The sequence below is a fragment of the Phyllostomus hastatus genome, unplaced genomic scaffold, assembly GCF_019186645.2.
Source record: "Phyllostomus hastatus isolate PE091 unplaced genomic scaffold, TTU_PhHast_1.1 phas_contig_41, whole genome shotgun sequence".
Lineage (NCBI taxonomy): Eukaryota > Metazoa > Chordata > Mammalia > Chiroptera > Phyllostomidae > Phyllostomus > Phyllostomus hastatus.
In genome coordinates this window covers 1,404,583-1,429,729 of record NW_025333876.1, presented here as the reverse complement: position 1 = coordinate 1,429,729, position 25,147 = coordinate 1,404,583, and the positions used below count along the sequence as shown (strand labels likewise).

The 25,147-nt window shown below is 38.9% G+C and overlaps 1 protein-coding gene across 6 annotated transcripts in view; it reads right to left on the bottom strand.

Moving 5' to 3' along the window:
- Positions 1-25,147, bottom strand: part of WASF3 (WASP family member 3) — a 160,216-nt gene that overhangs the window by 24,001 nt on the left and 111,068 nt on the right. For 5 of the 6 annotated variants that reach the window (XM_045844873.1, XM_045844878.1, XM_045844874.1 and 2 more), the window contains one exon: positions 15,500-15,642. In XM_045844873.1, coding sequence (XP_045700829.1) covers positions 15,500-15,632 — 133 coding nt within the window. In that variant the 5' untranslated portion in view covers positions 15,633-15,642. Of the gene's footprint in view, positions 1-15,499; positions 15,643-16,332; positions 16,449-25,147 lie in introns of those variants that run through there. The other variant, XM_045844876.1, reaches the window with a different exon arrangement.

Below are 25,147 nucleotides of genomic sequence, written 5' to 3'. Positions count from 1 at the left end.
AGAGAAGCTGAACCTTCAAGTAAGAAAACTTACTTGGAGCAAGAATGACCATTATGTTTTCCTAGTGCTTTAAGTAGTGCTCTTATATCCACTCTCCGGACTCTCAGCTGTGATCCACAAGACCGTACACTCAATGAGGCTGAGAACCACGTCTGTCTGTTCAGTGTTGTAGCCCAGCCCTAGAACACTGCCTCCTGGCCCACACCTGTTCAATAAATGAGTGAGCTCATGAGTTAAACAGGGAGCTACTGTTTTCATTTTCCAGATGACTAAACTGAGCATCAGAAACGTGATATGCTCACATTTCATGACTACTAAGTGGGAGAAATAGATGAAACAAAAACTTGGTTTCAAACTTCTAATTCCCTCCTCTTATCATGTATTTTCCTGAACTTCCTTAACTAGAAATTAGCAACTTTTATGAATTATTTCAGACCACAAGATACTTGGTAATTTCCTGTTTACTTAATAAAATGAATGCAAATATTTTTCTGCTTAAATGGTCACTTTCAGACAGTAAATATTTCTTCTGAATTTAAACTAGTATGATTTTGTAAATTCTAACAGCATAACTGTCTTGACAAGAGGAACTTTGTATGAAAATATGAGAGCAATAAAGAAATCAATAAAAACACCAGCCCACCCAGCTGAATAGTAAACTGCTTCTCCTAAAGTCACATATCTACAGTATGGCCCTCTGGAGTCACTTTAAATTCCACTGACACTTCTCACTCCCACAATATACAAAATGGTTCCAAAAAGGCAAAGAAATAAAGTCTTCACACAAATTATGTTTTTAAACACTACAGCTAGATGTGCTATCCAGAATTAATGTTTGTTTGCTGCTCTATAAACTTCTGAACACTAGACCTGTGTATCTAAATCTTCTGTGTTGATGTCCATGTCCAATCCTGTACAAGTCCTAATACAAATTAATTTTCACATTAACTCAAACCTGCACTCCCATGATGAAACCCAACAATTATCCAAAATGAAGCCTAAGGAAGAAATGAAGCCATCTGTGACTACTCCCTCTCTCTACAGCTCATGTGTGTTAGGAATCTGCAAAAGAATCCATTAGTATACCATGTTCTCAAACTGGGCCTGGAAACACCTTGAACATATTTCAGAACTACTACTTCATAAGCTTCTTATGAAGCTTACTGGGAAAATGCCCACCCATTAAACTGGATGATCTGGAAACAAACACCATGTTCCAAATGCTTTACATCCAAGTCTGTCAATAGTTTATTTTGAATGTCAGACATAGTCAAAATGTAACCAACTAATTTTCGTTTTTCTAGGTGACCACCCATAGTCTTAAAAAAATTATTCCAGTGCAACTCCAAAAAATATCCTATTCCTTTCCCTTCAGCTATGGGAAATTAGAGATCTAATTAACAGGAACAGCATATGCCACCAAGAATGCAGGAGTCCACAACAGTCTCTTGCAAAAGTTACATCAGCATTCTCAAAGCAGGGCAACTATGGTTAAGAACCACATTCCGTGAGAGACTATATACACCTAAGTTGAAAAGGATACATAAGAAGTGCTCTTTACCTTCAGTGCTTAACCCTATTTGAAAAAAAATATATGTGATTGATACTAGACTCCCATTGAAAGTTACTGAGTTACTGAAAAACAAAAACAAAAACAAACAAACAGAAATTTAAAACTTCCATATTTAATCTTTTGCCAGCTGCGGAAAGCTGACAAATGAGTGAAGAAGAGAATACTGAAGGAACTATATTTACTGACGAGCAAGAATAAAATGTTGCACTTGGGCTGGTGTGGCTCAATGGACTGAATGTTGGCCTGCAAACCAAAGGGTCGCTGGTTCAGTTCCCAGTCAGGGAACATGCCTGGGTTGCAGGCCAGGTCCCCAGTGTGGGGTACACCAGAGGAAACCGCACATTGATGTTTCTTTCCCCTTTCTCCTCCCTCTCTTCTCCTCTCTGAAAATAAATAAAATATTTTGTCAAAAGAGAATAAAGTGTTGTAATTACAGTATTCATTTTTGTAAATACCAACTTATTTAAACAGCTTGATTTTAATCACTCTTTCAATGGAATGTCCATTAACAGCTAAACTAAAATAATTTTGAATTGAATTGAAGGCCACATTGAGATAAGTGCAATTCATTCATTCCTTATTGATAAAGAATCCTCTTCTGAATTTATCAGGCCCATTTTGGCCTTGTATACAAGTATGGCAGGTTGAGAAGTATGCCTCCACACTACCAAAGTATAAAAAAAAATTATGCATGGAATTTCAATTGTATTTAAAAGCAAAGATTCAATAGAAACCAGTATGTCTGTGATGAGTCCTTACTGTGGAACAAGAAACCATGCACAACAAGGTCCTTCAAAAATTTTAATACACACATCTAGCACCTAGATCTTGGGTGTGTCAAGATTTTGCCTTTTCATTGTCCACTATAAGGAAGCAGGTGTCTTGGAAAAATGACTGCTTCTAAAGCTGAGGATGAAAAAGTACGAGATGAGCTTAGAATATCTTGCTGTGCTTTTCCATGAAAAGTAAAGAAGTACTCAGACAGTGGTGGGGGCATGTCAAAAGGACACAGGAGCCACCCTGAAAGAGTTCTGGCTGACCAAATCTGGGAAAATGCGAACATCAAAATGAATAATAAAGACAACAGATTATAACCAGACAATAAAATAAGAATCCATGAGTCTATACTTATACAAATCAATGAATGAATAAATAGGGAAAGAAGTGAAAGCACTTACGGCAGAATTCCAACTAATAAATGTAGAAGAAATTATGGAATAACAAAAAATCACCACTCTGTATTGTTCCAATAAGCGTTTTGGGTAAAAATCACCAATGGATGTTCAGGCTAGTGGGGAGAAGTGGGATGGCGACAGGGGATTACAGTCTTAATGTGTTTCCCCATCAGATACTTATTAAGTATGTAGGGGGTGGGGGGGGGACTTTACATTAGAAAATCCTATGCACAGACCGTTAATCATGGATCATAGTTAACAGGGACACTTATGGGACACGCAGATAATCAGTGCTTCCTGATAAAATGCACTGACAACAATGTGCCACCACTTTGTGACAGTCCTGCCAATAACCAACACCTAATCATGAGGAAACCTCAGAAGATACAGACCAAAAGGCCACTCCACAAAGCAAATGGTTGGCTCCCCACAAAAATGTCAAGTCACAAAAGTCAAAGAAAGATTGAGAGCTATTCCAGATTTAAGGAGATGTATTTATTAACATGTATGTGCATATACATATACAAACATATGTTTGGGAGAGGGAGAAAGGAGGACTGCAGAAAAAGAGGCATCTCTGAGAAAAAAGAAAAATGTGGTAACATAATATATGGGAGTAAGTTCATGAGAATTCTTTGTACTGTTTTTGAGTTTTGTGAGACTGGTATCATTTCAAAATAAAACATTTTAAAAATAGACTTTTTTACAGTACTCATAATAAAGTCCAATCATGACTGAATTATATAACAAGTTATAACTTGTGAGCCCTAATTTTTTCAAGTTTTTTTCCTAATATGAAAGCAATCCATACTTATTATAAGAAATACAGAAAACATTGAAAAGTAAATAGGAAAAATGGCCCAAAGTCCATCCTAAAACATCAACTGCTAACATTTTTATTTATTTTGTCTTTGTTATGGTTATAAGTCTGTGAAAAGTCAAAGAAAAGTATATACCTGATTCTTTGAAATGTCTTTGCGAGTACAAATGTAATAATACAAGCTAATGGTAGAAAATTTGGAAAACTCAGGAAAATAAAAAGTAGCAAGTGTCACCCATAGTTACCTACAGTGCCTATTTTTGTATACACTTTACAATATTCTTTCTAAGCATTTTATAAGAACTAAGATAACAGATGTTGATTATTATTTGCTGTCACTTTATTCAGCAAATATTTATTAAGCACTGTGTACCAGGCACTTAAAAATATATAGCAGTGAACACAGCCACAAAACTTATCTCACACACACCCAGACAATGGCACATGATGGGCAGCATTATGAAGAGAATAGGATGGTAAGGAAATAGAGAGGGGTAGGAAGTAGGTGGTATTTAGATGGTCACTAAAGGCCACTAAAGGTGATAAGGGAACTATATGGATAACCAGGAAACCTTCCAGGCAGAAGGCAGAAACACACTTGGTATGTGGGAGCAGCGTCAAGGAGGTCAATATGGCTGGAGCCCAGTGAGTGGAAGGCAAGTGGTAGCAGCAGACAGATAAATAAACATCCTTCCCTTCAGGGTGGGTGACTAGAACAAAGCAAGGAAGTCAGATAGGAAGCTACTGCAGAGCAGTTGGAGGCCATGGTGACTTGGACTAGAATAGCAGCAGTAGAGGTGCTAGCGGGTACACAGATTTGTTACACATTTTGAAGATGTTCGATGTTACAGAAAGAGACAAAATCAACTGAAGAGCGGAGTTCCCATCTGCTAATAGACGGGGGACAGATAGAAGAAAAAATAATTCAGTTTTACACATGCTGAGTTGAGATATGTATTAGAAATCCATGTGAAGATACCCAGTACATACAAGTTTGAAATCTAGGGGAGAGGCCTGAACTGAGGACACAAATTTGGAAGACTCAGCAAAAAACAGGTATTTCAGGCCACAGGAACAGGTGAGATTGCGCAATGAACGGGAATAGGCAGCAAAGAGTGTCAGTGTCCCAGCCCTACAGCACTCCAGCACTCAGAGGTTGGGAAGATCATCAAAAGAGACTAATTAAAAAAAGCTTGTGAAGTGGGAGAAACATCAAGTGTGCTGGCACAGAAGCCAGGTAAACAAAGTTTCTTCAGAAATGCTGCCAATGGATCAAGTAAGAGAGAGGCTGAGCACCGGACTTGGCAAAACGGAGGTCACTGTAACAATGACAAGCAGTTTCAAGAGTGAATGGGATAAAACTTTAATGGGGACAAGGGACGATGAGGGAAGTAAGGGCAGTGGCGATAAGAATGGTTCTTTTAGGAATCTTGCTGTGAAGGGGAGCAAGAAATGAGTCCATAGATAAAGGATGATCTCAGGTTTATTTAGTTGGAAAATTTCAACATACTCATATTTAGCAGGAATGATGTACACGGGCAACAGATGATGCCAGCGAGAGAAGGCAGATGCATGAGCAGGAGGGAGAGGTGTTGGGGTTTTAGAGAGAAACACGGACACCATTTTAATGGGGGACGAGGAGGGCAGACAGTACAGAGGCGTATCAGATTTGGCAGAAAAGAGATGTTTTGTTTTGTTTTCCTCTGACTACTTTTATTTTCCCAGTGAAATGAAAAAAGCAAGGTCATCAGTTCTGTGGGGAAGTTTGAGGTGGAAAGAGAAGATATGAAAGGGGCAGGAAAACCAATTAGGACAGGAATTACAGCAGGATTTCTGAGCAACAGTGAGGGCTCGCCGAGGAATGTGCTTGATTTTAAACCTTTCTTCTTCTCTAACCATAAGCATTTAAACCTACAAATTTCTCTCTAAGCACTTCTGTAACCAAATCCCACACACTGGTGTTTTGTGTGTTCATTACCACACAGTCAGAAATAGTTTTCAATTTCCTTTATTTCCTCTTTGATCCAAAGATTATTTTAAAAGATGTTGCTTCATTTTCTAGTATGTGAGAATTACCTAAATATTATAATTATCTCCTCTTCACCATACTCTTTATGATATCAATCCTCTCACATGGATCACTAAATGGCCAAGCATATGTTCCACCATGGTGAACATTCCATGTTAAAATTAAGAAAGTGTGTATTTTCTACAGCAGGGTGGTTTCTTATTCTGTAAAGATCAATTAAGTCACATTGGTTGGTAGAGTGGTTCAAACTTTCTATATCCTTACAGATTGTTGGCCTATTTGTCCCACCAATTACTAAAAGAATTTTGTTAAAATCTCCAACTGTGATTCTGGGTTTGTCTATTTCTCCCTATTTTTTATTTTATGTACTTTGGAGCTCACTTATTAGGTATATATACATTTAAGATTGGGTGTTTTTCACACACACTCTTACCATGAAATGTCCTTCTTTATCTCTATTTTATACTCTATTTGATATTCATATAGCCACATAAGCTTTTTATGCTCTGTGTTTACATGGTATATTTTTCCAGGATTTTTTTAAAACCTGTATTTTCATCCTTAAAAATACATGTTAGCTTTTAAGTAGAATGTTTCCATTCAATGCAATTATTGATATGGCTGGGACTAATTCTATCACCTGGGTATTGGTTTTCCTTTTGGCCTTTCTGTTCCTTATTCTTTTCCTGCCTTTTCCTGGAATAATCAAATAATTACCTTAAGATTCCATTTTATTTCCTCTATATGTTATCCTAGAGGTTACTGGAAATTAAAACATGCATCCCTAATTCATCAAACTGTACTTCCAAATTTTATAGCATTTCATTAACAATGTAAAACAGTATAAATTCCACTTACTCCCTTTTTACCCTTAAAGCTCTTAATATATGCATATTTTAATTTCACATAGTAAACAATCAATAATCTTTTAAACAAATAGATATGAACATATAATCTTTAATCATCATTCTGGTGATCTTTATTCCTTCTTGTGGATCCAAGTTATCATCAGCCTGAAGAATTTCTTTTTTAGTATTCTGTTGTGTTTTTTTTTTTGTACTGCCAAAGACTAATTCCATCAGAGTTTGCTTGAATAAAAGATCTTTAGTTCACTTTCATTTCTGAAGAACACTTTTCATTGGTTATAGAATTACAGAATGGCAATTTTTTCTTTTGCCACCTTATTCACTGTTTTCTGGTTTCCAATGTTTCTGATGATAAAGTCAGATGTCATTCTTAACATTGTTCTCCCCATATTCCCTCTTGCTTCTTTTAAGATTTTCTCTTTATCTTTGTTTTTAGCAATACTATTATGATGTAACTGGATGTGGTTTTCTTTCATTTACACTCCCTGAAATTTGCTGAACTTCTTGGATCTGTTGGTTTCTATCTATCATCAGTATTCAAAAATTCTCATCCATATTTTGTCTGCCCTATAGTCTCCCTCTCACCTCTTCTTCTGGAACTCCAATTACAAATGTGTTAGATCATTTGATATTGTCTCATATTTTAGATGCTGTTTTTTTTCTTATTCATTTTCTCTTATGAATCAGTTTGGATAATTCCCATTGACTTGTCTCCAAGTTCACTAATCCCTCCTGCTTATGTCCAGTCTGCTATTAGGCCATTAAATGAATTATTTGATATTGTATTTTTTCAGTCTTGGTATTTTTTCTTAATAGTTTCCATTTCTCTGTTTAAATTCCCTATTTCTTCATCCATGTTTTTCACATTCATTCTTTCTTCCAATGTATTTTTTGAAAAATATTTTTATTTATTTATTTTTAGAGAGAGGGGGAAGGAAGGGAGAAAGAGAAGGAGAGAAACATCCATGTGTGGTTGCTTCTCACACACCCACTACTGGGGAGCTGGCCTACAACCCAGACATGTGCCCTGGGATCCAATCGGTGACCATTTGGTTCACAGGCCTGCACCCAATCTACTGAGCCACACTAGCCGGGCTATTTTTCAGTCTTTTTAGAATTTCCATATCTCTACTCATATTATCCATGTCTTGAACACTGTTTACTTTCAACAGAGTCCTTAGCATATTAATTATATTTATTTTAAATTCATGGTCTGATAATCCCAACATCCCTGCCACATCTCAATCTGGTTCTGATGCTTATTATGTCTCTTCAAACTGTGTTGGGGTTTTTTTTGCCTTCAATATGCCTTTTATATTTTTAATTAAGAGCCAATCATGACACTGATCAAAGGACCTGGGGTATGGTGGCCTATAGTGATGTGTTGGGACGGTGTGGGGGACAGACAGTGTTCTACAGTCCTGTGACTTTTTCCCCAGCTTTATTGAAGTATAATTAATTGACAAATAAAATTATATGTATTTAAAGTATATAATGTGATGACTACATATGAATAAATTGTAAAATGATTACCACAACTAAGTTAATTAACACATCATCACTTCACATAATTCCTTATGGAAAGGGCATTTACAATCTACTCCTTTGATTTTCCAATATTCAACACAGTATTTTAAATTATAGTCACCTTATTGTACAATAGATTCCAAGTTCTTACTCATCTTATAACTGAATAACTATATTATAGCCTTGACCATCATCCCCTACCCCATCCTAACCTTACAGCTCCTCCCCGGAAATAGCCATTTTATCCTTTGTTTCTATGAGTTTGACTTTATTTTTAGATTCTACATATAAATGAGATTACACAGTGTTTGTCTTTTTCTGTCTGGCTTATTTCACTAAGCATAAGGTCCTCTACATTCATCCCTGTCACAAATGGCAGGATTTCCTTCTTTCTTGTTGCTTAATAATATCCCGTGTGTGTGTGTGTGTGTGTGTGTGTGTGTGTGTGTGTGTGTAGCAGTAGTAGTCCTCCGCCCTTACTTGTGGTTTCACTTTCCACAGTTTCGGACTGGTAGACAATGTTTATTCTATAAAAGGGCCTGCTTTATGGAAGAATACTACTTTAGGCTGCCAATAATCACAATCACGTGCCTGATGACAAATATTAACAGTCTATTTTTAAAGAAACACCAAAACTTTCAAAATCTTCCCTCAGAGTTTTTAGATGACATACTTTAAAAGTGTATATCAAAACAATCAGAAAATACCTATAAATCACTTATGACATTTCACCATAAGCCTATAAACTCATGAAATGGGAAAAATAGAAATGATAAACCTTAGAAGTTTAATGATAAGCAGGACTGAACATCAGACTTAGCTGACTCTCCCAATCTGTGCTCTTCAGAATTATTACACATTGAAATCTTGCTATGCTAAAATCTATCTAGGGAAAGGAGAAATGAAAAACAACTTAATTCATAATTACTTCTATAAGCCCATAAGGAAGTATTTCTGATATTCCAGGTGAAACAGTGGGTTGGGAAAGTGCCTGAATTTCCAACAATCCTACTTTTGTCCATGAAAATGCAAATACTTATCTCAATTTGAAGCATTAAATTTTTTTCAAAAAAATCCTGCTGTTTCTCCAAGTAAACTTCTGTTAATGTACCTTTACCCCTGGCCTTGATTTGTATCGACACGTACTTTGTGGCCTATTTCCATCTATATTGCAACTGAATCTGCCCTTTCCCCCAAAAATACTATTGGTCTAAAGATATCCAAGAAATCTATTCAGTGCATGTCTTCAAAGTATTTAAATCTCTATTCTAAGTAGAACTGTACTTGGAATAATCAATTTATACAACTACAAATTTCAGATACAATTACATGAAGCAATTATATTGTAATGTAAACCCTTAACGAAATACTTTTATGTCAATTCAGCATTCAATTTGATATGAAATATGTGTACCAGAGGGTAGTTAAATATTAATCACTTATTAAAATCTTTGAGAAGAAAACAGACTTTTCTCATTTACTTATTTTAGTATTCACCCTAGGATATGTTTATTGATTTTAGAGAGGGAACATGGAAGGGAGGGAGGGAGGAAAGGGGGAGAAGAGAAAGGGAGAGGGGAGAGAGGAGAGAGAGACATCAACTGGTTGCCTCTCTTACGCTCCTTAACAGAGGATCAAACCCACAATCTATGTATGTGCCCTGACCAGGAATGGAACCCACAACCTTTTGGTATAGGGGACAATGCTCCAACCAATTTAGCCACCTGGGCAGGGGCAGGCTTTTCTCATTTAGACAACTACTTGAAATGTGAAAATTAACAAAAAAGATCAAAATAACTTTTTCAAAAGAGAAGGATATTTAAAATTAATGGAGTATTAAATTTTGTACCACTTGCTAGAATTGTTTTTGCTCTTTTTGAGGAACTTTGATAACTTATAAAACAAAAGTATTTTTAAAAAAACTGCCTAAAATAACCAGAGATTTATCTATCAACTTGATACAAAAATTTATGACAGTGTCCCCCAATAAAGAAACAATGTACAGAGGTGGGCAAATGTAGGTTTACAGTTGTTCATATTGAAAATAATACAATAATAAATAATAATACAAGAATAAACTCTTGTGTTTCATGTACTCATAACTATAAGTCTACTTTTGTCCCCTCATATATATCCAACAGTAAAAGAAAAAGGTTAAATAATTATGGCATATCAATATTATATTATAAACTCTAGTTATTAAAAATGCATCAGAAGAATCAACAAAGATGTTTACTATATAAGTGAGTATAGGCTACAAAACCACATGTATAAGGAAATACCATTTTTATAAAGTTAAACACAGCATTATTAATGATTTTTCTCTCATGAAAATTTTGTAATTGTTGTAATTTTGTGTTTTCCTGTGTTCTCCCAAGTTCTCTATATTATCTTATTAGCACCATTAAATATAACCAAAAGCCTTGGGATGCACCAAAGGCTTTCTTTGTGACATCGTGGGGGCCTTCTTAGGAGGGGAAAAGTAAGATAGCTATAGGACAAGAACAAAGACAAAAGGAGTAAAAGCAGCCTATTTTATTAAAAAAGGACTTGTATCATCCTAGGTACAATTGCCCTATGTTCCCATTTCCTTTTGTAAGTAAATTATACTAAAATTTGATTGTGAGAATAGTATAATTTAAATTGTGCAACTAGTTGATAGGAATAAGAACATTCAGATTAATCAATGGAAATGATTTTTAAAAAGCACTCCTGATTAAATGTTATTTGCTACACTAAACTGTCATTATTTGAAAGAAAAAAAATCAACATCCCAGGGCTACAAAACCAAGGATTTTTTTTACACACTATTATCCAAAACTGTTTTTAAAAGTAGCTTTCGTACCCCTTCCAAATGTCCCCCTCCCCCAGTCATTCATATTAGAAGTTAGTAATACTCAAATTAAAAAAATCTGAAAATTACTAAAGACTAGTTTCTTTTTCATTAGATAAAGCTTTGAAAGATTTTGATCTTTTTTCTTTAACTATAAGGCTATTCAAATTACAAATTTCCCCTTTCTATAATTACACTTAAACTCAATACCAATAACCAATATTTTCTCATTGTAAAGATTCAAATCCCTTAAAAACCTGGTAAAAATCGAATGCTGACAAAAGTTCTGGCCCTTTAAAAGTCAAGTATCTAAATTGAATGTCATACTTGGTAACTGGTAAAAAACCTATAGATTTCCCAGAAGCTATGTAGAGCTGTAGGGAGTTCAGAGGTCTATTTGGTATCTAAGCCCAGGTTCTTTTCTTGCTTTCTGTATCATTTATATCCTCACCGCCCTGAACTGCCCCAGAATAAGCTAGTGAATCAGTGCCTGTATTGCTGGTCTTCCTTTTTGGAAAAGATCAAAGAAATTCATTCTGGACTTCTGGTCTCCTCTTCCTTCCTTAGCCTACCACAGAATTAATTAATTATTCAAGAGATTTTCCAGGGCAAGTCTGCAGCTCAGGCAGGTATGACCAGTCTAGGGTTAAGGCAAATGCTTAAAGTTCCCCCAAGATGGCACTTGTTCTAGCCTTTCTCTGTATCATTTAATTGGACATCATCTACCCCTAGTCTGGGGTCAAAGTATCTGGAGGCTTTAGAAACAGGGGTGTGGAAGGGTGAGCAGGGAAGTGGGAAAGGTTAAAATGACCCATTCATTTCTAGACCTACTGAATAATGGTCAAATACTCAAAGGAATAAAAATATAGATTCTGTTTTGATAGTATCTTGGGAATTAACAGTCAAATGAAAGACTTTTAATAACAGATTCATGCATTCCTAGAACTTTAAAAATACCTGATGAATAATTTAAAAATTAGAAAATAACATGAAGGCATTCTTTTAAATTCTTCTTCTTCCTAACAATTTTAAGTCACACAAAAATTTTGCATATAACTTACCTCATCTCCTATAATGTTTCTACTCAGTGGAAGACTCCAAAAAAAATAAAGATTGGCCCAAAATACAGATGTCATTTATTATGTATTAGTGTTATAGCAGGTCCTAATAATTGCATGTTTTCTATTTTATGACCATATTCATGTCAAATACATGTGCTTTTTAAACTTTTAAATATGCACCGAATTGATTTTATTTTCTGTGTGTTGCACTGAGAGGGGTATTAAGTGAATGAACACTAATAAATAAACTACTGGTCATCAGTAATTTGCTATTCTACCAGCAATTAACAACTTAGTACCTCAGTTTTCCAAAATTATCACCCTGCCACATATCTCACCATGCCCCTCTTTTTGTAAGGCTCTTTGGGTTCCGTGTACAGATGCACCCAAGGAACTTGAAGAAGGGGATCTGTTCTGAAGACACCCACGCTCCTTGAATGGGAGCTGGAAAGGCTCTCTGTGCAGGTCCAGAGACCCTCTGTTCTCTGTACCTCACTGGGTCCTGTGGTCTCTCTCACGTTCAGCTCCAGGTTCTCTCTGCACATTCTTTTGCCTTTCTTCACCAACTTGCTTCCTCTGACTTCTCAAGCTCTGCCCCACTCCACAACTTTGGCTTGCAGGCAGCAGTCCTGGATGACATTTCAGCAAGAGATTCCATAATAAACTAGCAAATTTACTGTTTCTTAGTTCAAATCTCCTGAGAATAAGGCTCATCCAGCTCATCTTTTCAATCTAGATGCACAGTATCTAATTCATAGGCCATACCTTTGTTGTACACTCCAATCAGTCTCTGGAGTTATTCCTAGCCTCTTGTTTTAAAGCTCCCCAACTGATTCTGGTAGAGACTGGGCTGAGATCCACTGAGGCGGCCTACCTGCTGCTGAATGTCCTTGAGACCAGTATCTCACATGAGGTTACCGTGGATTGTATACAAAACATAACCAAGGCTAGAGTGGTACCTTAGTTTCCTATGGCCACTGTATTAAATTACCACCAGTTTCGTGGCCTACCCCAACACAAATGTATTATCTTACAGTTCCAGAGATCAGAAGTCTGCAATCAAGGTGCTGGCAGAGCTGTGTTCTTTCTGGAGGCTCTGGGGAGAATCCAGTTTCCAGAAGCTGCCTGCATTCCTTGGCTTGTGGCCTCTTCTTCTATCTCAAAGCCAGCAACAGACAATTGAGTCTTTCTCACATCAGAACTCTCTGTCACTGATTCTTTTACTTCTTCCTTCCACATTCAAAGGACTCCTCTGATGACACTGGGACCATCTGACCAATCCAGGATCACCTTCTCTTAAGGTTAGCTGATTAACAACCTTAATTCCCCCTTGCTGCACCACAAAGATTATCTGCATATCCGAGGTTTCAGGGTTAAGCAGTGGACCTCTTTGTGGGGGCTGTTATTATTATGCTTACCACAGACTATGTGAAACAAAACATACTATGTGATTAGTTTCACTTACAAGAGATGGTGGCCAAGTGGGCACCATAAACACAACTAACATAACACTGAACTGAATATTACAGCATGAGATACACTCAAGTATTAAAACTTTAACAGTTCATGTGCATTTTTATCACTTATTCTTTATGTCAATAGACATTTCAGCAGTAAGAACAGGAGACTAAAGCATTCTTACAAAAATATATGAATGCAAACAAACATTTTACTCTCAATAATCTGCAAGGTATCTTCCTGTAATTATACAAATTTATACATTTTATCAACAACCACTACCAAAAATCACCTGTAATTAGTTTAGATTCCAGAAGAAATCTGTTGTAAGATACATTTAAGTAACTTCCAAATTACTTTTGACTTTGCCAATGATTATAGATATATTAAAAGGTATCATAAACAAATCAGCAAACAATAAGTGCTGACAAGGTTGTGGAGAAAAGGGAACCCTAGTGCACTGTTAGTGGGAATGCAGACTGGTGCAACCACCGTGGAAAAGAGTATGGAGTTTCCTCAGAAAACTGAAAAGTTGAACTGCCTTGTGACCCAGCAATTCCACTGTGGAGATTATACCCTAAGAATCCTGAAACACTAATTCAGAAGAGCCTATGAACCCCAATGTTCATAGCAGCACAATTTACAATAGCCAAGTGCTGGAAGCAACCTAAGTGTCCATCAGTGAGTGAGTGGATAAAAAAACTGTGGTACCTTTACACAATGGAATACTATGTAGCAGAAAGTAAGAAGGAGCTACTACACTTTTCAACAGCATGGATGGAACTGGAGAGCATTATGCTAAGTGAAGTAAGCCAGGCAGTGAAAGACAAATACTACATGATCTTACCTATAAGTGGAACCTAATCAACAAAACAAACAAGTGAACAAAAAAGAACCAAAGACACTGAAATAAAGAACAAACTGACAGTAACCAGAGGGGAGGGGGAAGGAGGATAACAGGGGAAAGAAGGGGAAGGGTCATCAAGGAACATGTATAAAGGACCCATGGACAAAGCCAAAGGGAGGAAGGACTGAGGGTAGGAGGTGGGGGTGGGTAGGGTGGGGGAAAGTGGTGGAGAGAAAATAGAGACAACTGTACTTGAACAACAATAAAATAAAATAAAATAACTAAAAAATAAAATAAAATAAACAACACAGTACAGTTCTTTAAAAATAATACTTATCTTTCCATACTGTTTCTTCTTAAATATTAAAAAAAAACACTGTTTTTCAGGAAACATTCCCTGTGCCTGAGCCTACCACAATGTGAGATTTCATGTAGGATTTTCTAGTTATTAACAGAGTTTCTGAAAATGTAACTTTGAAAACCTGTCACCCAAAATGTAGTAGTGTACACGAGCTAAATCAAAAAGGAGTGGGATGAAGTGAGAAAACAAGATGATATAAATGTAAAAGTTAGGGGGAAAAATATTGCAACTTTAAAGAGCTTTGAAGGAAAAAGCATTTGAGTCTTAAAACATGGAATAGTCCTTGGGTATTTCATGTGAACATTCAAAATTAAAATAACAGAAAGCCTTTTTTTCTTGCACTTGTATTTGCTTATATTTATATAACCTATGTATCTGATATGTATTTATGTAACAATCACATTTGACTTCCATTTGGAAGTTAGTAGCTGCATTTTAACTTTTAGTAGGTTAAAGTTAGCAAATCTTAATGACTTTTTGGCTTTATTCTTTGATTAATTTGGAATATTATTCAATCAGCAAATATTTATTGAGCATCTGCTTTGGGCCAGGCATACTACAGGTGTTAATTAGTTCTCAATTTACTATATTTTAAATAAAACAGTTCTTTCCAAGTTTAACAAGATACTTCAAAAAGAGTTAAGAAACTAATTATATTATCCTAACTTTAATAAGCTTTTAAAAATTATGTAACACTGCTTCATATCAACTCATTTGGTCTCATCTAATAATTTGTGTATTGGCCTATTATAACTCTAAGCCTTCATCACATAAAGTTTGTGTCATAAGACCAGAGAGGGTGACAGTTAATTCCACACTGAGACGTGTAGACTACAGTCTCATCTTTGGACAAGCACAAAACTAACTGAAATCTATTTGCTAATACTGAAACTAATAAAATGTCATTAGTAATCAGAAAAAAACTTGTTCTAGAAATAAGATGACTTACTCAGACTGCTTAATTGGCGTATGATAGCAGCAAGGGTACTATTGGTTACACATTCAAGTTCACTGGTAATTCCTTCAGGCAGGGCACCCCGGCACAGATGCCGGGGTTCGATGTTCCTCTTCACTAAAGGCATGGCTCAAAATCTGAAAATTAAACAGACATGTTTTTAAAAAGGTTCAATGCACATTTTAACAAATCAAATTTTTATTCCCTTGAAAATTGATTCTCTTTAGCCCTGGCTGGTGTGACTCAGTGGATTGAGCACCAGCCTGCGAACCAAAGGGTCGCCAGTTCAATTCCCAGTCAGGGCACATGCCTGGGTTGTGGGACAGGTCCCCAGTAGCGGGCGCATGAGAGGCAACCACACATTGATGTTTCTTTCCCTCTCTTTCTTCCTCCCTTCCCCTCTCTCTAAAAATAAATAAGTAAATTTAAAAAACAACAACAAGAAAAATGATTCTTTCCCAGGAATTTTCATTATCCTGACATTTCTACATGAAAGAAACAGCTAAGTATGCAAAAGATGTTAAATAACTTAAACACATTTTATAGAGATCAAAGGCAGATGTACAATACAATCCTACTTCATAGAAAAATAATACATGCAAAATTTCCAGGTAAGCATGAGTGAATGAATGCATGCATTCTTTCCTTCCCTCCCTCTCCACTGTCCCTCCCTCTCCACTGAAATGACAAGAGAGAGAAAAGGCACAAACCCACAAGGACTAAGAGCAGGACACAAGAGCCCTAAAACTGGGCAGAGCTTGATCAGGTTAAGACACACGAAAGACATATCTAGGCTGCAAATGGAAGGAGACACAAAGCAAACTCACCTGAGCCACAGAAGCCCACTCACTCTCCCTCACAAGGCTCAGGAATAGGAGATGTCAGATGGATTTAAAATCCATTTATGCACTCCTTCTCCCTTCTTGGTCTGGCCTTCCTCCACCTCACCTAGCATGTTTTACCCTCTGGAAAAGGTGAATTCAAGGATCGGGACTTGAGAAACTAGACACAGCTCAAGGCTGGGGTAGGCAATGCATTGAAACCAGGAGTATTAAATCGAAGTCTATTCTGAATGGTAAGATACAATAGACAGGTTCCACACCCCCATCTCCCTTCTCCACTTGGCTTCCAGAACACTGGAGGCCGGTTTTACTCCCCACTGAACGAGACCAGAGCATTCTTCCGAAAAGGTTTGAAGAGAAAAAAATCCACAAACATTATTAATATTGGGCCAACGTGTCCCCCTATTGAATTGCAACCAGGTAATCTCTCCTAATACACAGTTTCCAATCAGCTTTAATACCTTAGACTTGAATAAAAACAGACAGTGAAGGATCACCAGATACTTTAGGAAAGTCTTCCACATTATCCTGGGAATGCCTTTCACAGTTCTCCTCAAAAAGTACATTATAAGCCCTGGCTGGCATAGCTCAGTGAATTGAGCGCGGGCTGGGAACCAAAGTGTCCCAGGTTCGATTCCCAGCCAGGGTACATTCCTGGGTTGCAGGCCATAACCCCCAGCAACCGCACATTGATGTTTCTCTCTCTCTCTCCCCGCCTTCCCTCCCTAAATAAATAAATAAATAAATAAATCTTTTTTAAAAAGTACATTATAAATAAAATAAAACTTTTTGTTTAAGTAGATATCTGCTCATACCACAGTCGAAAATTCAGTAACTGTCCTTTTGTCAAGATTGTCATATCACCCAATTTGCAGGAGCAGAAACACAGAAAAGCCTAGGAAACTTAGTGACATCTGTTAGTAGTCAAACCAGCCCGAAATGCCCACCTGGAACTCTTGCCGTGTGACACAGTAACACCGTATCTGTTTAAGCCACTGCAGCTGGGCTGTCTGTAACTTGATGTAAAACTTATTTCCACCTGGTACAGTAACAGAATGGTCTACTGTACCTAAAGAGCCAGATGTGGTCAGTATATAATCGATCTTTGCTTTTCTTCCTCCTTTTTTCATACCTTTGTTCATGCATCCAAGAAATACTTTTTGAGCACCTGTCATTCCCTGCAGCATGTGAGGTGACGAGGACCCAATGTTGAGTGAAAACAGACACAGCACCCCAATGGAACTTCAGTGAGAAAGTGAGACATTTATCCAACCACACAGGTTAATGGACGGGGGGTTCTGAAACCGTGTGGAAGTGGAGTGCTGGCATCTCTGAAGAACCATGGGCAGCCTCACTGCAGAGGTAGTAGACTGAAATCTGAAGGGTGAGTAAGGGCTAAATCACAAAGGGCGCTGCGGCAGAGGCAGTATGGAAAATGACGCAGAAGAGAGCAAGAGTGGTGCCCAGTATATTGTGCAATGTTTTCATTGACTGTTTCTGCCTCATGTCCATTAACGTGGTGGCTGAACACACTGACAGTACTTGTATATTTGAATATTATTGTAACTATTGTCTCAGGTACATTGCCTAGGGCACATCACTTCCTGTGCTTTAGTTTTCTTCCTGTACCTACCTCACAAAGTGAGGAGTTACTGAGTTATTACATCCATAATTACTTGGAACAGTGCGTGGAACATAGTAATACTCAAAATTGCAACCAATTATAGTAATTTTAATATATCTTACATTTTGTTATAATGTGCATTATTATTGTGATTATAGGAATAAAAAAGGAGCAGTTGACTGGTTGAAGATAAAGCTGAACCAAGGAAAACAGCTAACACTGTTTACATTAAAATTATGTAAAAGAAGAGGTGCACACAGAGGAGGGAACACTATAATACGTAAGTTCGAGATACAGGTCTTTGGGCCAAAGTGTAAGATTTACTGTGAGTTGTCACTCTTTCTTGGAGAATCAATTAGAATACATATTAGGATGGTAACTAATCACAATAGAATAAACCAGAATTCTTTGTAAGGAAAAAAAAGAAAATCATTAATAAACCTAATAAAAACATAAAAGGCGGGAAAAGAAAATACTGAAAGCCCATCAGCAGGGACACATTCCATGAAAACTAGAAGGAAAGCAACAAAAACCATGATGTCCATAAAGAAGCAAAGTGATCGCAGGGTGGGAGTAGGGGGGACACCTAAAGATGGCACAGAGAAGCTAATGAAGGGACAGACCACAGGGTTCTGAATTCATCAGCAGTCTGCTTGTAACACTGGTTTGTAAGACGGGCATAAGCATGAATTAGTTTTTAAGTAATTTCTCAAAAGAAGGTTTTTTCAACAGTTGGAGAGAAACATGAGATTTAGGAGCTGAATGCTGATTGTGTGTGTAATATTCCCCTTTTCCACATTCATTTTGTCCAGGATGAAATGCCACCCTTTCCCCTTATTTCTAATCTTTGACATGCCCAGAAACATGCCAGCACAGCATCTCCCAGCCTACCACCCACATTTCTTTATACTCAGAACTATTCAAATAGATAGAATCTATTGTGCACATACACACGGAAGTCCCACAAGCATGTCCACAACACATCCGAAGCTAGTAACTACCTTCTCCCCTCTCTCCTTGACGTGAGACATACCATCATTATGGCACACCCGGGAACTAGCATGAGCTGTTTTCCACACTGGGGGTCTAGAGAACATTTACAGGATTTTTCTGACACTCTTAGTTAGAAGGCCTGCAGCTTGCTCTTATGCCCACCCTAACCCCTGCCAAAGGCCCTTACTTACCTATTTGACATCCCCTTCCTATGCCACAGCTGATTATATGCTAAGCACTGGGATGCTACATGCATTCATGGTAGCCTTGCTGAAAGTGCTAACCTGGAGACTTGCTTAAGATGTCATATGAGTACAAAAGGACACTCTCTATAAGTGTGTGAACCATGTCTACCTTCTGGATTCTAATGCTTTCACATCTGGGGCCCTGCTGACCCTGCTGGGGCTACCACTCTCGGGACTAGCCAATTCCATGAACTAGTAAACAACTCATAATTACAAGCTGGCTTTTATGTGCAAACCTACCAGTTTGGAGCCCACATCCCTACCACTTCTCTGTGGAACTCTCACACTCAGAGCCACTATCCCCATACCTAGTCATGCAGGGCCAGGTACCAGACAAGAGACGACACCATGCCTGCTGAAATTATTCAAGCCAGCTGGTCCTAAACCTGTTGAACCTCCCTCACCTATTCTTCATGCCCTAGTCATAGTCCCCACGCCCCCACCTCCAAGTGCTGGCAACCTGGTGCTTCCTCATGTGCCCTACGTACACACATCTATTCAGCGCAGCCTTCACTTGAGCACTTTGCCTGCTGTAGTATTTGAGCTATAGCTAATTAAGCCTAGCCTTCATTTCTTGCTATCACGATACCTTTATTTAGAGCTCCCACACTTGCCAATATACAGAGAGGACAGACTACTTTATTTACAGTTTTAGAAAAAGGATCTCATAGCTCCTTTTAAAAGTTCTAGTTACCTAGTAATGACTTTTATGGCTTTCTGACTTAGTGTGTAGTACTCTAACAGATGTATTTTTTCCCATACAGCCTTTATTTTAATCTGATACTAATCTGAATACATTGAACAGCAAAGAATAGCTAGAGGAGAAAACGTTGGGTCAGTCATTACTCTTGAAAAGGCTTTGCAGAAACAAAACAAACAGGTAATAAACTAACCCAAACACCCACCAACAACAAGTACGCCTCTCGATTACTCCACTGGAAGACCTGTGACCCACCCACATCCTTCTCTGAAGTCATTCCACAGGGTAAGAAAAAAATCAAAGACTGCTAATCAAATACTTAAGGATTATTAGAGGTTATATAAGGTGTTACTGTTAAAACCTATAGTCTGTACAACTTTTCTGGGAAATGTTTCAGTTTAGAGACACACAACCTGGTTCACATAGCTGTGAACTAGATTCCAGACAGCTAAAACCAGGCCGCTCCTTCCCTAGGAATTTGAAAGTGGGGCCATGACATCCAGCCTGGCTGCTGCTCTCTTGAACAGCAGAGTGGTGGTTCTTCTACCACATGAAACGGAGACTGACAAAGTCAGTTGGAGCGCGAAACCAGAATGAAATAACCAAAACTGGCACAGACGAGAGGAAGACAAGGACTCCCCAATGGCCTTGCCCAATTTCCCTCAGACTGCACCATGGACTAGAGCCTTCTTTCCTCTCCCCTTCATCAAGGGTCAGACTTGCATCACAGTTTGATGGCTCTTCCAGCCTTTTCTGGCTCTCTATTTCCTTTCACACGGGCATTCCCCTAATCAAATCTTTGTAGGTGTAATCCACCTCAGTGTCTTTTTATCCAAGGACTCAGACTAATTCAGGTGGCAAGGAGTACTATAACAATATAGGTTGTAAGATGGGACTTAGACTTGCTCTATACCACTCCACAGGTTGACACGGATGCCATCCTAAACACAGGCAATGAACGGATAATCCTGTCACAAAGTCATGTTCAACTGTCAAAGATTTCACTGTTAAGTGACTTGGAAGATGTCCTGGTGGAGGGAAATGCCATGGCATGCATAATAATGCAGGCACTTGGACAACACAGAAAGAAAAACACCTACAGAAACAGCAGAGCTGGCTTGTTACTGCTAGGTTGCACAAGATAATGAGATACTAGAAGCCGTTAACAAGCAGTTAATAGCTAAGTGTGGGAAACTCAGAGCCCTCTTGCTGAGTACAAAGTGGTCCTCATCATGTCCTGCAATCAAAGTGTAGGCTGAGGACCCAATTATGAGAGTTACAGAATTCAGAACATTTGAATGTTGAGTCAAAGCAGGACTCTAATATGCCAGGCCACGGCAAAGAAAACCTGCAATCCTGAAAACGGATCAGGGACTTCCAGTGGGCGCCAATGGTGATGTTGATCCAAACACCTCCCACCGCCATGCCAGGACCCTCTGGAGTGGTTAGCACACTAGTGAGCTAGAAGATGCTGCAGAAGCCTCTCTCCACAAGTCAGTGCTAGCTGTACATATCTTTTCCCAGATACCTTGTTGATAACTAGTTCCAGACCTGATAAAGGAGGCAAGAGATCGACAACACCATGATGACTTCGTGGAAGGAGCAAGTGATGGGCACCTAACACACTGGAGGCCTGGGTAAGACACATGCTCCTTGGTATGGGAGATAAACCCTGTGATGATGCAGAGTCTAGCAACTACAGTGAAGTTTCTAGGGACCCAGTGGTCAGAGGCATGCTGGGATATCCCCTCCTAAGTAAAAAACATATCTTGCATCCACCACCATGAAGCAGGAAGCACAGTGCCTGTTAGGTGGGGTCCTAGGACACTGCTCTAGCCTACAGACAGGGCAACACAGCAGCTGCAAACTTTGAGAGAGGTCTGGAGCAAGAAAGGACTCTGTAGTGGGGCCAGGCAATGGTGTGAGCAGCCTGGCTGCTTAGGCTGTATGGCCAGTGGACCCTGGATGGTGCAGAGTTGTCAGTCGTGGGAAAAGACATGGAATGGGGCCCCTGGCAAGCTCCACAGGAAGAATATAATACATGCCCCTGGGATTCTGAAGTAGGGCCATGTCACTGAAGCAGAGACTTATATGCCCTTTGAAAAAGCTCTTGATCAAGCATTACCAGGCCCAGGTCCAGACCACAGAACACAAGGGACCAGGTGTGCAAGGCTCCCCATTACGAGCTGAGTTTGTCAGCCAAGTTATTAAGTTGACCAGCAGCATACATCATGAGATAGAAACTGTACATCCCAGATCAAACCACAGCATAAGGCTCAACTGAGTGATAGGAGCAGAAAACCTAGACCTTTAAGTCAGCCACTATGGCTGCTTGTGCCCTCCATGCCCTGTACCAACAATGAAAAAATGGCTTGTATATACAGCTGAGCATAGTTCATAGACAGGTCGGCTTGACACAGGGGTGCAAGCCAAAAATGAACCAGAGCTGGTTAGAACAATATCCAGGGTAACCCTCAATGACAATGGAGAAGAAAATGTGCCCCATGGGTGGGGCTATGAACAGCCCACAAGTTCAGCCTGCTTTGTATGGACTGAGAAGTAGCCTGAGCTGAAAAGATACATGGGCAGCCATCAACAGCCTGGTTATGTGGGCAGAGGACTAGAAAAGGAACTAGACTGTGAAAAGGAGGTATGACAAAAGGCATGTGGGGAGGAAACCTGGGAGTGGGCATAGAGTGAAAACTTTTCGATCATATGTTAACCCCCACTGCAAGGTATTCCACCACAGAAGCAGCAGTGGACAAAGAGAAGATAAGAGTCACCAGCCTGCAGCACTGGTTCCCCCAAAACTGGCCCAGTGGGATCCCATACGTCACCACATCTGACCAGAAGCCCACTTCACACTGCAGGCGTCAGGAGTGGGCATGTCACAGTAGGTGGGACCACATACCACACCACTCAGAGGTGGACAGCCTTCTCAGGGTACAGTGAAGCATCAGCTCAAGAGAAACTCTGAAGAAATGGGTGCCACCATGTGGTCTGATCATGAAGTCAGAGACTTCTATATGGCACTGTCCCCAAGGACAGTGTGGTTTAGGAGCCAAGGGGTAGATGCAGGAGTGGCCCCACTTATCACTAGCAACGCTCGCCGCAACCCCCAGGGGCCTGTGCTTCATCCCTTCCCACTGGGCTCTGCAAGGCTGGGCGTCTAGTCAGAAAAGGGAGTCACTCTTGCCAGTAGCAGAGCCAAGGTCCCAGTGATCTGCAAATTATAGTTTTAGGTGGTACTCTGGACTCATTCTGTTTGGAATCAGAAAGTGAAGACACGTCCCCCTATTTTCAGAGGAAGCTGGCTGTAACCAGCAGGAGAATGGTGGGCTGCATTTACAAGAGGCCAGAAAGGAGTGTGTGTGAAACCAGCTGGCCCACTTGGGATCCTTGTCCATGTGAGCCCATCTTGGCATCTGCTTCAGAGAGGATCCGATAACTTACTGACCTCCAATACTCAGTGTGCTAATTCTGTGTGTGGTTGTGTATACACATCCTGTGTGTGTTGTATCTGCAGATACTTTCTAGATGGTTGCACTTATTGTAAATGACATTTCTTATATTAGGGATTGGTTCCCTGCACCCTGTCTTATGAGTCCCCTTATAGAGCAATTTTGTATTTGCTTCTACTGAGACCCTAGCACAGCAGGAAAAACCAATTTCTCACTGAAGAGTTTGGGTTCCTTTCTCACTACTGAAGCCCCAGGCAGGTGACAAGCTATTTTGCAGAGTTGGAGAGCAGTTTTTCTATTTAACTTTGAAGGAATCTGACAACCCTGTGAAAATGCCAGCATTTACTCAGAGGACTCAGTTCTAGGCCATTCCCCAGGCTAGCCTGAGGCACATACCTAGCTCACAAGGCAGGAAAATGAGCCCCCAGCACCCACTTCAGTGTCCAGCCTGTTTCAGCTCCCTGAGCTTCTCACCCCCATACCAATTCGTTAGCATGGTGATGTTTTTAAAAAGGTGGAAACATGGACACACTTGTTATACTTTATCCAGCACCTATATGTGTTCATAGCAACTGGAGAGCTAATCCCACTTCATAGCGTCACTTGTGAGGAATCTCTTCAGAACCCTAACCACTGCTGACTCTTCATTACTGTAACTCACCACACTTCCCTGTCCCCATAACCCTCTTTAATGTAGTCCTCACTTGTATTTTGAATGATAAAGTGACACTCATTAACTGTTGGCTAGAGACAGAGAAAAACAAAAAAGGAGAATAAAGTAACCCACAGAGAATGACATAGATCAAGTATTACAGAAAATACAGTGGAAGTGTACACTCAACTCTGATTTATTACCTAATCATATTAACCCCATGAGTCCCTGTGTATACTAATGACATCTTCCTTGCCCTCTTTACAGGGTGTTGGAAGGCTCACATAAAATATGTGCTGGGCCAAAAAAAAAAATAAATAAACAAACCCTAAGATTCTAATGATATTATTTTATTTTTAATATCACAGTCATTGCTAAAATATGGTATGTAATGTTTTCTACTTTAATTTATTGTACAATTATCCTTAACCTGAATTTTTCTGCAATTTTACTTATTATGCAACTAAATGCCCAAGCACTGGCATTTGACTTCTCCAAGTAGTGCTCTTTGAATTAAAATCAAATGATTAAAGAATTTAAAAAATCCTATCAAGTGTGCTTTCTACTTTAAGGCAACTATTTATCTTCCAATACCTTATTTAACCTCTTTTTTAAGAAAAATATTATTTATTTATTTATTTTTAGAGAGAGGGGGAAGCAGGGAGAAAAACATCAATGTGGTTGACTCTCATGAACCCACCACCAGGGACACAGCCCACAACTCAAGCATGTGCCCTGACTGGGAATCACACTAGTGAAACTTTGGTTTACAGGCTGGCACTCTATCCACTGAGCTACACCAGACAGGGTTAACCTCTTTTTAAAAATTCCATATACTAAAACTGTTAAGTTTTCCTATACCATGGTTAATTGAATTTTCCTAAAAAATAAAATTATAGAAGCAATTTAATGAATGTCTAAAACAGTATGAAGTTCTCTGAATGTCCCTTTCCATGTCCACCCCTGTCCACATTGACCCATCTGGAAGGTCTCTCTGGGATGAGCAGTCACCTTAGCAATCCAAATAACTGGTGCATTTTTCCAGATCTTTTACTGGTGCCAATTTTCAGTTTAATTTCACTGTGTTTAGAGGACATGCTCTGTCTGATTTTAACTCTCTTAAAT